A 13298-nucleotide genomic window follows, 5' to 3' on the forward strand; every position below is an offset into this window, starting at 1 on the left:
GAGCGGCTCTCTGAGGCTGCCCCTTATTCCCTCCTTTGGTTCCGAGCTGTGCGCGGTGTTTCCCCGCTGAAGCCCGTGTCTGCCGGTGGTGTGGCTGAGCTGGGATATTTACAGGTGCCCCATCCTCTCATCGTGAAGGAACGTGCCAGGACGCAGGCTGAGGGGTTACCTGTCCTTCTTCTTGTGTCCTCAAGTGTTAAAAGTCTCACCAGTCGTGGAGGAAATTGGGACCTGAGTGTGCATATTCCCCCAGAGTTTCTCTGCAGTGCCTATAAGGGGACCAGGACCTTTTTCCCGTGGTCAGTTGCCCATTTTGGTGGCATCTCTGGACGTAATCGTTACCCATGTCTCCTCTCTCATCCAGCACAGGGCAAAGGCATGTGTGCGAATGGGCTCCACAGACGTGTCCCTTGCTTCCTGCCCCAAACAGTAGCAACTGTTGCTCTTGTGGATGTCCTCTGCATATTCACATCTACAGAGAAGCATGAGTGACTGTAGGGTTTCCTCTTCACCCTCCCAAACCCAGACAGCTCCATGACACCACATCCTGGGTGACAATGTTGCCCTAAAAGTCGGCTTTGTCACCCAGCATGCGATTAGCCGATCTCACACGCCAAGTCAAGACATTGATTTTATTTCAGAGTTGCACAAGGCTGGGTGCGTGGTGGCTTTCCACAGATCAAGCACACTGACCAGAATCTCTGCACTCAATTTGTTACAAAAATTGCAAGTTGATTGTATGCCAGGTACTTCCCCTAACAAGTGACTGGATCGTGCAATCTCTATACTGCGCGTCTTCAGTGAGTAGGGGTCTGCTCCTGGAAGCGGGTATCCTTTTGCCTAGAGGTGTGTTTTGCTCTGTGTATTAGTGTATAATTAGATAATTCACCTAAGGATAGTTCAGGTTTAAGTTTTTTTTATCCAATTTGTCATCTAATGTATGTATGTCCAGGTTGTTCCTTAAAATAATGGTGAGCCCCTTTGTTCTTTTAGTTGCTACTAGCCTAGTTTTAGTTACCTAAGATCTACAAATATTTAGCCTGACTAGATGAGTATCTATCTGCTAGGAACAACACACAGCACATTTTACAATCAAGATGGCAGCTGCAGTTTTGTGCCACTCCAGCAATTTTGCTGGTGCTCAGGGTTGCTGGGACCTGTGGGAACTTGCCACGCTGATGAGAGAAGAAAGACAGGCTGGAAGACATCTCCTATAATCAGAAAATGCCTGAGTTTGATGTTCTCACCATGGCCCTGAAGAACAATGTTTTGGGAGGGAAATAACAATTGTTACCCCAGAGCTAAGCTGCGCATAAAATACTGGTGAGCTGTGGAATGGAGAGGTGAATAATAAAGTGGTGGACCTCCAAGTTCACAAGGCGGTGATCAATACTGCAAAGTCCAACTGGCAGATGGTTGTGGCTGATACTGCTTTACACTTTCCTCCCCAATAACTGAGGAAAACACACAGCTGATGTCATGTCCTGTCAGATGCCTTTTCTCTTGTCAGTAGAAGAATTGGCACTGCAGGTCGTGAGTACCTCTGAGCTTTCAGCTGGGGTTCTGGGGCTCTGTGCTCAGTGCTGCCAGGGTGAGTGAACAGAGGGTGAAGTGGGGAAGGAGCATCATCTAGTGCGCGCTTGTAGTGAATACCCATTACGAGCCTGAGTGTGGGCTCAGGGAAAGCCCATGCTTGAGGAACAGGACCCTCTGCCCACACTGCATCCCAGGGTTTTCCCAACATTGTGGATAAGCATAATGATGTCCCTGCTGATTTCCTTCCCATGACTTCTGGGCCTTTACAGGGAGATGGAGATGGTGAAGGAAAGTATGTAGGAGGTCCACAGAAATCTTGGGATAGATAGGCTGCTCATAAAGGTGATACACCCAAACATACAGCTTTCTCCCAGGCCGGGATGAATTGTGTCTGGAAATGCTGATGAGAGGTGGAATTAGAAGAGATTCCCCTACTGAACACTGTAAATGAAGAGCTTCCACATCTCCTGGACAAATGGATGAGAGTTAAGTATTAAAAAACCTGAAGGAGTGAGATGAAAAGCTGGGTTATGAAGAGAGAGGGAATGTTTTATGGAACAATCCAGTGTGAGAAGAAGGGAGAAGTATTGGCCACCTTGACCAAGGCTCTTCCCAAGCTTCTCCAGCATCTCAGCTGAGGTGTGTATGTGTCTCAGGGCTGGGTCCAACACTGCAACAGCACAGCTGTAACTCAACATCCATTACCACGGTCTCTAGAATTTCAGAAGTTGTAAGCAGGAGAAAGACATCCAGAAAAGGCAAAACTAAACCACAGGTCTTTGTCTCTTGTTTTCGCTACGTAAAGACCCACTGGCTAAATCAGAACAACCCAGATGTGTCTCAGCAGACATGGCACTTTAATCTTCAGCACAAAGTGATGACCTTTCCTGGGAGCAAAGACTCATGTCTGGGTGTCACCTGTTGTGTCCCATATCGCTTCGTTCCCTATTCTCTCTGAAAACCCTTATCTCATACGAAGGCCAACAGAAAGTTCAGTTCTTTCACTCTTCCTTCCATAGGTGGAGCTCTGGGCCTGAAGCACCTGAATGCCATTTCCTAATGTTATGGAAATACTCACTGTCCTGGAGGGTGTCTGACTTGCGATTTCAGGGAGGGAGGACTGCTTAGGTGTATCTCTGCGGAGGATGAAAGCTCTGAGCTGGTGCAAACCATTTCAACACCTCAGGCAATGGCTGTCTCTCCCCAGACCTCCAGAGCATTTCAGCCTGCTCTGAGAAAGAGGGAAACTGAGGTGGGGCAACAAGCACAGGCTTTTCCAAACTGATGTAGCAGAGCCCAGTGAGTCTTCTGCTCCTGCAGAAGATTATAATGGGATGGACTCCTTCAGAATTGGGCAGCTGTGGGTGACTGAGGTTGCCTCCTCAGCCTCTGCCAATGGTCAAAAGGGAGAAAGAAGCAGTCTGGTATTCCCTCCAAGCCATGGAGACCAACTAAGTTTGATCAGATGAGTCACCCTTGGGAGCCTCTTGGAGGAAAGAAGCCGAAACCTCTCCCTGGATCAGCAGGTGGCTGAAGTAAGCTGAACTACCGATATTTCCTCACAGTCATGATTCACCTCTCCAAAATGTGAGGTCCCCAATGCCTTTCCTTCCTCCTTCTGCACCCAAAGGACTGTTTGGAGCACATTCCTCTCAGCCCCATCCCATTTGCTTCCCTGGGGAAGTGACTCCTCTGTCTCCCCGCTGACCTCCAGGGCAGGAGGGGGTTGCCAGTGCACTCAGACACATGCAGTGTGTCTGCTCCAGACAGCAGAGGTGAAGCTTAAAGGGAGAATGGTATTTATTTTCAGGGCTGCATGCTCCAATGGAGTTAAAAAGTCAAAAAAAACACTTCGGACATTAATTGCCTGACAACTTTTCCGTTACAGATAGGGTAAGTTAGACATCAGTCATCTATTTGCTGGGCAAAGTGTTGCTACAGCCACTACTGCTAAGATCAAGTTGAAATAAATTCAAGCTAAAAGAAATGTAGAAAAAGCCTGGCAAGTCCTCACCTCTTGTCTTGCTAACCTAGAACACATCTGTGCTCTTCCAAGAGCAAAGGCATCCCCTTATTTACTGTGTGGCGACACACAGCTCTCTGGGAAGCCACGTCCTTTCATGCCCCTCCTGGTGACCCATAGATGGCCCCTGGAAGGAAGGATCATGGGCCCAACTGAAATAAAGGCTGTGTCACACCTTTTGGCTTACAGAAAAGTCACTGTTTATTGGAGAATGAATCAGAGACTTTGCCAACATGGAACGAGACCCATGAATTCAAGGCCCTGGGGCAGGTGGGAGTACAAAGCATGACTGGTTTGCTGATGAAAGGCTCCTGCAGTTCCACCTCCAACATGCTGATACTTTTCAAGTCAACCTCATCCCACTTCAGTTCTCTTGGATGTTATCATGGGCTGGATCTGATGTAGATGAGAACTTTACTTCAGAAATGATTGTTTCACCTGGCAATGCAGATATGGGAGTTCCTGACCCAGCCTGGTCTTTTGGGGTAAAGAGAAGAGGTCAACAAGTGGGGTGCAGCAGGAGCCCTTTGTTGGGAGCCATTGCTATTACACACCTGCTGTTGACACCTCTCCACACTCATCTTCTGTAGCGTGCACAGCACTCTCTTGTCAAGACAGAAGTTATAGAATCATAGAATCATTTAGGTTGGAAAAGACCCTTAGACCATCAAGTCCAACCATTAACCTAACACTCCCAAGTCTACCACTAAACCATGTCCATAAGTGCCACCTTTGTGGAGGCCAGTAGCCCATTTTGCCAAAGCCGAATTTGGGAAGGGCAACCATGGGGGAATGTGATGCTTCCTTCCCAGTCCCATTTCAACCCAAACCAAACACGCTGGAGGCTCTGAACTAGAGGTTTTCTCTTGAGGAGTTCAGCGTGATACAGGTTCAGCCCAACTAATATAAGACATAAGCAGTGAGAATTCATCTGTAATGTAAGACCCCAGCTGGTAGCAACAGTGGTATCCCAGCACGATTACTGAATTTAGGCCATACTTTCTGGTAGGTGCTGCCAGTCTGTAGCACAAGGCATGCTGAGCTCAGCGCCTGAAGATGCTTGGCTTCATGCTTCTCCCAAGGAGGGTGCTGGCTGCCTCCAGGCACTTGTCCAGCTGGGACACTGCTATCAGGGAGAGACAGGGGCACAAGAGGAGTCAGGCAGGGGGAGTCCACAGATGGAAAGGAGAAAGAGGACACAGGACCCCTTCACCTGCCCCCTCCACTGTGATCCTGGAAAGGTCCCACTGGAGAGAGAAGGGAGGAGTTTGTGCTGTGGGGATCAGTAGGAAAAGGACCCTCAAGACTCACCAGCTCGGCTGCACAGCCAGGTCACAGCCTTGGCCTCCAGCAGCTCACAGAGGTCCTGGTAACACTTGTCGTTTCTGTGCAGCCAGGTCACAGCCAGCACTGTTGCCCAGATGCTTGGCTCCATGACCTGTAGGAGAACAGCGACTCAGACCAGCACACAGTGCTGAGCATCTTCCCTGCTCCCCCAATGCCACCCACCGCTTCCTTTGTGATTTCTGGTTTCTGGTCCCTTCATCCCTCTTTGGCTGCTCTTTGGATGCCGGTGTTGCCACCAGCCAAGCAGTTCCCACTGCCCCAGAATGACAGACTGTCACCATAAGAGGTTCCCCCCTTACCTCACCAGGCATCTTTCCCTTGATTTCAGCCTCATTGACTTCCAGCACAGAGGCCAAGCCTGAGCTAAGGGCCCAGGAGCCATCTACATTCTGCAGTGCCACCAGCTCCTGGCATTCAGCAACAGCTTCAGGGGACCATCGCCCAAAAACTGGAGAGCACAAAATAAATTCCGTGGGATCCACATACTTGAGAGAATAAATAGGTGGTGGTGGTGGTTTACATGCTGTGGGAGAAGATGTGGACAGGAGGGTTGGGAGAATCACAGGAATCTGACCCCTCTCCTCCCCAGTGCAACATCCCAGAACATTCTCTCTGCTCTTCCTTGGGCAGCTACCTGCAGTCTAATAAGCTCCTTCCAGAATGTCCCCAAAGCACTCCCATCTGCAGCCCTTTTTGGACACCCCTAATTCACCCCCAATTTTGACCTTGACTTTTCCGGCAAAACTATGTCCCAAGACCTCTCTTGATAGCCCCCCAACACATCTTATCCAAATATGTGTTTATGATCCAGCACCATCCCTGTCCCCTACCTGGGTATCCCTGAGCTGGGTCTGATATTCGCTGAAGGACTTGGAGGTTTAAGGGTAACTAAGGGAAGGGTTAAAGGCAAAATTCATTGGTTTCCATGCCATGGGCAAGACATGGCAGCATAACCCTCCTATAGGACATTCAATTATCCCTACCTCTCCCATCGGGGTCAAGGCCCCATACCTTTTGAGCAAGCCCCGCGCTGGGGCAGGGCAGCAATACCATGGGTGAGTCGATGGAGAGCGAGCCATGACGCCCGCACTGCTGTCAGCCAACCAGGTGGGACCCAGATGCTCGCAGGATAGCAGGAAGAGGTTGTGCTGGAGCCGTGAAGCTCAACGATCTGGCAGGAGATGAGTGACCGGCGGGGTGGCAGCAGTGCCAGGGGCCCTTCAAGGGCAAACAGGGAAAGGGGCTGAATTAAGCACATGGGAGAGAAGCACCTGGTGGTGATGGGTCCTATCCCATGAGAGTGGGGGTGCCCTGTGGTTGGGGTTCCAGCTCCAGTGGAATGAGAACATCGCATGGAGCTGCCCCACCAGCTCTTTCCCACAAGTGTCTTTCCTCACCTTGGTTCCAGTTGACCCTCTTTGCTGTGCGAACCCCCACATAGCTGGTAAAGGGACAGATGATCCCCGAAGTCAGGCTGATCTCAACTGCACGATGTCTGGGTTCATCCCCTGACCCACTCACAGCCTCTAGCAACAACCTCTTCAGCACGCGTCTTGAGGACAAGCGGTGCCCAGCCAGCCTGGGGACAGCATAGGTTGAGCCTGACCACCTGGCTCGTCTCCATGCTGGGGAAGGGTGGTCAGAGAGAGAGAGCCTGGGCACCTGGGTTCTCTGCCTTCAGGGGTGAGGATGGACAGAGGGAAAACCTGGATGCCTGGGTCCTTATCTGCCTGGAGGGAAGTGATGCCCAGGTTCCTGGGTCCTACCCCTGTGGGGTCAAAGCAGACAAGGAGGGCATGCTTGGACACTTGGATTGTCTGCCAGTTTGGGATTGTGTGTGAAAGGTGGGAATGCATAAGCTATCCAGGCCCCCTCTCAGCTGGAGTCCACGTTAGAAAGGCAGGGGACACACGCATCTTCCCTCAGGACAGGCTCTCACCGGCCATCTCCCTGCGGGCACAGTGGGAATTCAATGGTGTGAGTGACATTCTGGCCATCCAGGCTGTACTGCAAGGTCATGATGCCCTTGGCCACCGTTGTATCCTGGGGACACATGGGAAGCTACTGGAGGTTACTGGGGACACAAGATGATTACTGGGAAGTTACTGAAAGATTACTGGTGGTTATCGGGAGGCTATTGGGAGGTAGTGGGTGACTGTAGTCCCAGCTCTCACCTGTGCCTGTACATGGATCTGGGCATAGAGGAGACTGTGTTGACCCTGAAAGATGGACTGAGGGGTGCCCCCCAGCACCTCAACCTCCAGGCCACGGGGCAGGGTCCAGCTCAGAGAGACTCCGTCAGCTGCTGGCTGGAGGGCCCGCTTCAGGCACCTCAACACCTGGGGACAGGACACTGCAGTCTGCAGCTGCACCAGGGGTCAGCCCACAGCCCCTGGTGTTGGGGTTCCCTGGGGGAGAGTGGAATGTGAGGGGTAGCCTGCACCAGCTGGGTTCCCTGGGCACAGTCAGGTCTGTGGGTCAGAGCGGGGCAGAAGCCCAAGCATCTGGGTTCTCAGTGGGGTGGGTGGTGGGGTAGGGTCAGGGGCAGCCTGAGTGCCTGGGTCCTGGGGGCAGCTGGGTCTTAACTACTGTGTGTGAGCCGTCCAGGTGCTGGGGCACTTGGAAGTCACTGTGTCTGTGGAACACCAGGGCTCTGGGGTTCTTACCACAGCTGTCATACTGTTGTCAGAGCAGATGTAGGTCGCTTCACCCCCTGTCTTCCTGGCCAGGGCCATAGCCAGGGCAGCGCTGTACTGGGAGAAGCAGAAGGAGAAGCACCTATGGGGGAAGCAGGGAAAGGTGTCAGAAATGGGAGCCAGAGGTGGGTGGAAGGATGCTCAGATAGAGATAGAGAACACAGGCTGGACTTAAAACTGGGGGAACAAAGCTGGGGTGCAGAACAAGGGGGCAGGAGGAAGAGCAGGGAGCAGAGCGAGGGACTGGGGTTGGGGCTGGGTTAGACAGGGAGCTGACAGGAGAGCTGGGACTTGGGACAGAGCTGGGGTCAGGCTAGTGGGGCTGGGGCAGAGCTTGGGGGCACATCAGGGTGTACAAACCCTGTGCCTCAGTCTCCCTGCCCACTCTGTGAAGGGTGCCTTGGTTGTGGGAGCAGTAAATAAGAGACTTCCACATGGGGGCTTAGCACAGGAGATCTGTGCAGGGTGGTAAGGGTCTTTGGGACACTGAAGGGGGCCCAAGGACTGGGACAGGCCTTGGTGAACAGGGGCCTTCCTCAGGGATGGAAATGACTGGACAACCAAAGGGTGACTGGAGGACTAGGGGCAGAGAGTCCCCATTACCGGTGGCTGTTGCGGTGACGGCAGACCTCAGCTGCGATGGCTTCCTTATCAGGGGGTAGCCCAGCCATGAAGATGAAGAGCTGGGAGACAGGGGACATGAGTCCTGGGGCACTGCACAGGGACCCCAAAATGTGGAGAGCAGGCTCCTGAAATGGAGAGAGGGGCCCAGGAGAGAGATCCCCTGTAGACAGACTACCCCAGAGAGATGTACCCACTGAGGGACAGAAACCCCTAAAGATATAGACCTACTTCTCCATTCCTCCACACCCCACTGTTTCCTTCTTGTTCCCTTGGGACCACCGGGTACTTTGGGTGGCTCCCTCCACCCACTCTCCTGTGTCCTCTCTCTCCGTGGGGACACGTGTCCCTCACCCCTCCGTGCCCCTGCACCCAGACCTGGCGTGCATGCCCCTGGAGGCGGGGGGTATTGTAGATTGAGCGGAGGGTTCCCAGCAGACTGGTGTCACCCAGACTGGAGCCAGTGGAGGAGATGCGCCGCATGGCCTCGGTAAGGTTGTCCTGAGTATATTCGACACTCTGCCTGCAGGAGGCACAGCATGTTTGGAGGGTGCATTACTCTGTGCTGGCCCTAGTGCTCCCTGAGACCCTGCCCCATGGCACTTCCCACAGCTATGCCCCAGGGTCCTCTGCAAGTCCTTGCCCCATAGTAGTTCTTGAAGAGACCTGATTTCATAGTTCCTACAAGACTCTGCTCAAAAGAACTCCAAGAGGTGCTATCCCATAATGCCACCAAGATCCCATTCCCAGAATCCCACCCTGCCCTCCAGTACCCAGTCTTGCTTCATACCAACCATCCGATTTCAGAGCATGCACACCTGCCCTCCAGCATGTAACCCTGCCCCATAGCACCCATTCCAGTCCCACAGCACCCAGTCACGCCCCACAGTATCCATCCGTACCCGCCAGCACCTAATCCAGCCCCATACACCCAGCCTGCCCCATGTTTGCTCACGGGTAGATGCCCACAGACATTGCTCCATAGCAGTAGATGTTGAAGTAGCAGCCCAGGGGCAGGCTTTTGAGAAGGAAGAGCAGGGTGTCCTGTGGACAGACACAGCAGGCAGGTCTTGGAAGGCACTGGTGGGGGGTACAGATGCCTTTGCCCATAGTCTGGTCCTCCTAAAGCCTCTGGACTCCCCTCGATCACCCAAGCCAGTGCTCTGAACTCCCTTGGGCACCCGAGGTATTTCAGGACCATTTCAGCCCCCACCAGTCCCCCCTCACATCTCTGTCCCTCCATAAATGCCTGCCCTGGCCCACTCCCTCTCAACCTGCTCCTCCACCCCATCCTGGTCCCTGCTCTATGGGGGTACCTGTACATGTGCAAGAAAAGTGGTGTCCAGGAGGAAGATTAACTCTCCAGACTGGCGCTGCCCAGGCACTGCCTCCGGGATGCTGGGTGCCAGCGTCACCAACACCATGGGGTCACCAAGCAGGGAGCCTGGAGGCAGTATGGGGTGGGATGAAGACCAGATAGGGACCCCTCTCCTTCTCCTGGTTCTGATTCTTGTTGTGCTTTCAGCTTCCACCATTCCAGAGCACCATGATGCCTCACACGGGTACATCAGTACCCTACTGTGCTGTCCCCTGATTGCACAGCCCAGTGCTCCCTGTATTCCAGCCCAGTGCCTCCAGTAGTGCCTCCAGACTCACCGTACACATCCTGCTATATCTGATACCTCACCACAGTGTCCCCAACACCCCACCCTGGAGCCCCAGGACCCCAGGTACCCCATCTGAATGCTTCCCATTCCCATCCTGGTGTCCAATGATACCTCGCCCCCCAGAGTCCCCAGTGTGTCCCCAGTGTATCCCCATGCCCCAATACCTCATGCAACCCAGAGGTGCCTCCATCTCCCTCCCCAGCTTTACTCACCTGGAGGGGCTCCAGGGTCTCCCTTCTCCACCATGGCACTGACTGCAGTGGGTTCTCCAAAATACACCAGCAGCTCCAAATCATGGCTTGGAGGGCTGCCAGCCAGTGAGATCTGGAGAAGGGTGCCAGGTCACGCCCAGGATGTGAGGACCAGACCCAGCATTTGTCCAGGAGCACAGGCACTGATCCCAGAGCATGCCCTTTTCCTCAGTGATTACACCCCTTCCCAGCTCCCCTGTGATCCTGGCACTCAGGAGGGCATACCTGTGCCATGCTGCGGTCCTGGGCAGTATAGACCAAAGGGATGAGGGCAAAGTTGGCCTGGACATTGTCCACTCCACGGGGTGAGTGCAGGCTGGCAGTGAGCAGCAGGCTGTAGGGCAGCATGCTGGGGAGGCAATTCCAGGCTGCAAGAGGAAACATGGCACTGGGGAGGGCAAAGGCTCTCCCTGCAGGCGTGGGGAAGGGGAGGATTTGGCATCCATGTACAGGACATATGGGGAGCATTGGGGGTTGACAGTAAGGTGCATGGAGGGGTCCATAGGTCTGTTCATGTGAAATGTGTGGGAGGTGTGGATCCCCTCATGGGGCACAAAGAAGATGTGGCTCTGTCCAGGGGCTGCATGGGGGAAAAATATGGGTCCCCCCATGGCTGCAAAGGGAAGTTGCACTGGGTCTGTTCATCAAGTACACAGGGAGTCTGTGGCCCTTCTGGGGGGTGCGTGACTGGGAGGGCAGGTTCTTTGTGGGGTCACTCACCGTAGAGTTTGGTGTAGGGATGCAGTGTGCGTGGCAGCACAAAATGGGCTGCTCCATCAGGCTCCCGCGGCAGCTCTTGGACATAGCGCAAGGTCACGACCACCTCCCTGCCAGGGGACAGGGTGCCCAGGAAGCAGGCAAACACCTCACCCGGGTACTTCGACTCATCCTGAAGGTTTTCCAGGTCCTCCCAGCCCCGCATAGCCTCATGCAGCTGCTGGGCCTGGGTGGGAAGGGGAGGGACAGAAAGCCCATCACCAGGCTGGCCATGGGCTGCTCATCCTGTGTCCTGGGGTGGTTTGCCCGTTTGTCCCTGGATGCTGGTACCTCGTCCTGCAGCATGGCCTGGACCTTGGCATCCTCACTGCGGGCCTGGAAGGAGTAGATGGCCATGTGAGGGCCCAGGGGGAAGACGAAGAGGACTTCTGTGGAGATATGACTCTTGTTCTGGTAGATGAGTTCAGAGGCCACGTCAGCCACATAATCCTGGATGGCAACATCCACCACAGCACTGCACAGAGGCACTGGATACAGGGGTGTGCAGAGCAACTTCCCCACCAAAAAGGATCCTGTTGCTGTTGAGAGATGCAACCTGTACATCAGCACACGGGAATGAAACAAGGAGGTGGTTGGGGCTGCTTCAAGTATGTGGCTGCTCCCACCCTGGAAGCCAAGACTGTGTGATCAATGTTACTGAGGGTCTAGTGTGAGCCTCCTGTAGAACATTGACTGCCCCCACTCCCTCAGCTCCCCTTTTTCCAGATATCTCTATTCCCCACCGATTTCCTGTAGAGTTCCTGACCATTCCCATCCTTGTTTAACTCTGGGAAGAACCTGTCCAGATATTTCCCTCTATGGGTGCCTCTCCTTCATTTTTTGTCCTCCTTTGGGAGATGCCCATCCCCCAAATTTGCCTCAGCTGTCTGATCCCCAGCTCACTGTCATGAGTGTAGGATTTTCCTAGAAGTCCAAAGCTCTGATGCCACATTCCTGGAGACCTGCAGACAAAGAAGGTTCTCCTGTAAGAGGGGAGATCCACCGAAACCACCAAGGAGCCCCTATTTGGTGATGATTCCTTGCCATTTCCCTGGTCCTACACACATGGAAGCCCCAACCCACCATGTACAGCCAGAGCAAACCCAGGCATTCAGAAATCCCTGTTCATGATCACTGGGACATTACCAGGAGTCTCTCTGCGTTGAGGAGGCCTGCACTCCACCACCACCATGGGAGAATCTTGAAGAGAACTGAGGGATAGCAAGGGGAGATGGAGGGAAGAAGGCATGAAAGCAAGAGTGGATGGATGGATGGATGGGTGGATGGGACTGTGTTGGGATGAACAATGCATGGTTATCCATCCATGGCTGGATGGAGAGATTGGCAGACGAGGTCCATTTTGGGACAAGTGGATGCACAAGTGGACAAAGAGAGAGACATCAGAATTTTTGTTGAAATGGATGGATGGGCAGGTGTAAGGCTCCATTTTGGAAGAGATGAGCAGGTACCCATCACAAACAGTATTGTGTGAATGTAGCTGCACAAGGGATAGCACCTGTGAGGGCAGGTTGAAAGTCCTGGTCCCATGAAGGAGAGAGAAATGAGGCCAGGGACAGGTATTCCATGATGGCAGAGCAATAATCCCAGAAAGGCACTGCAGGGAGGGTGTAGTTCAAGCAGTGCCTGGCTGTCTTCTGGCCAAGTGCCAGGATGTGAAAGGGTCCTGCCTCCACCCCAAACCCATCCACATAAATCTCTCTGGTTCAGACATATTTGCCTCAGTTTCCCCAGTTCCTGTGCTGTCTGGGGTGACAGGGTGTGGAGCACCAGAAAAGTCCCCACCCCACCATCATGGTGACAGGGTGGACAGATAGAGCAAATAGGGAGTAAGTCCTTGGGGGAGCAGGGGTGAGGGTGGGACAGAGGGATGAGCTGAACACGGGCAGGCTCTCCCAGTGGACAGGGACAGTGAACAGGGAATAAGGACAGAAACACAAAGTGAAATACAAACAAGCAGACACTCACCGGAATCAAGGCCAGAGTCAGCAGGGACAGACTGACAGTCAGATGGACAGAGGGAGAAGTGGAAGAGGAAGAGGGAGAGACGGTAAGGGACAGAGGATGAGATACGGGAACAGAACGGGGAGGGATGGAGGAGGAGAGCGAGGGATGTTCGGGGGGGCAGGAAGATGCAGGGATGGCTGCGGTAGAGGGAGGCGGAGGGGCAGGCGGACAGACGGATGGAAAGGCGGGGAGGCAGGACCAGGGGGGCGGAGACACTCTCACCTCCCTACCCCCAAGCTGGAATCTGCAAACCCCTTCCCGAGCAGCCGGGCGTCGGGTTCTCTGGGGGCTGTGGGGGCAGCGGGGACCCTGGGTGCCGCGAGGCTGCGGGATGGGGAGGGGAGAAGGGACACCACATGTGTTGGGGGGTGTAACC

At 53.8% G+C, this 13298-nt stretch overlaps 1 protein-coding gene across 1 annotated transcript; it reads right to left on the reverse strand.

The window, feature by feature from the left end:
* Nucleotides 1–4602: 4602 nt before the first annotated feature.
* LOC104469041 (von Willebrand factor A domain-containing protein 5A-like) lies at nt 4603–11372 on the reverse strand (the record flags this gene model as incomplete). Its single annotated transcript, XM_010083376.1, has 16 exons — nt 4603–4682; nt 4871–4997; nt 5206–5429; nt 5918–6124; nt 6304–6485; nt 6846–6949; nt 7081–7245; nt 7576–7684; nt 8206–8285; nt 8602–8746; nt 9179–9267; nt 9540–9667; nt 10103–10214; nt 10367–10509; nt 10862–11084; nt 11189–11372. Coding segments are annotated over 16 exons (2302 nt in total), but the record flags the coding sequence as incomplete, so codon positions are not given.
* Between the last annotated feature and the right edge of the window lie 1926 nt (nt 11373–13298).

The sequence above is a fragment of the Pterocles gutturalis genome, unplaced genomic scaffold, assembly GCF_000699245.1.
Source record: "Pterocles gutturalis isolate BGI_N339 unplaced genomic scaffold, ASM69924v1 scaffold39070, whole genome shotgun sequence".
Lineage (NCBI taxonomy): Eukaryota > Metazoa > Chordata > Aves > Pterocliformes > Pteroclidae > Pterocles > Pterocles gutturalis.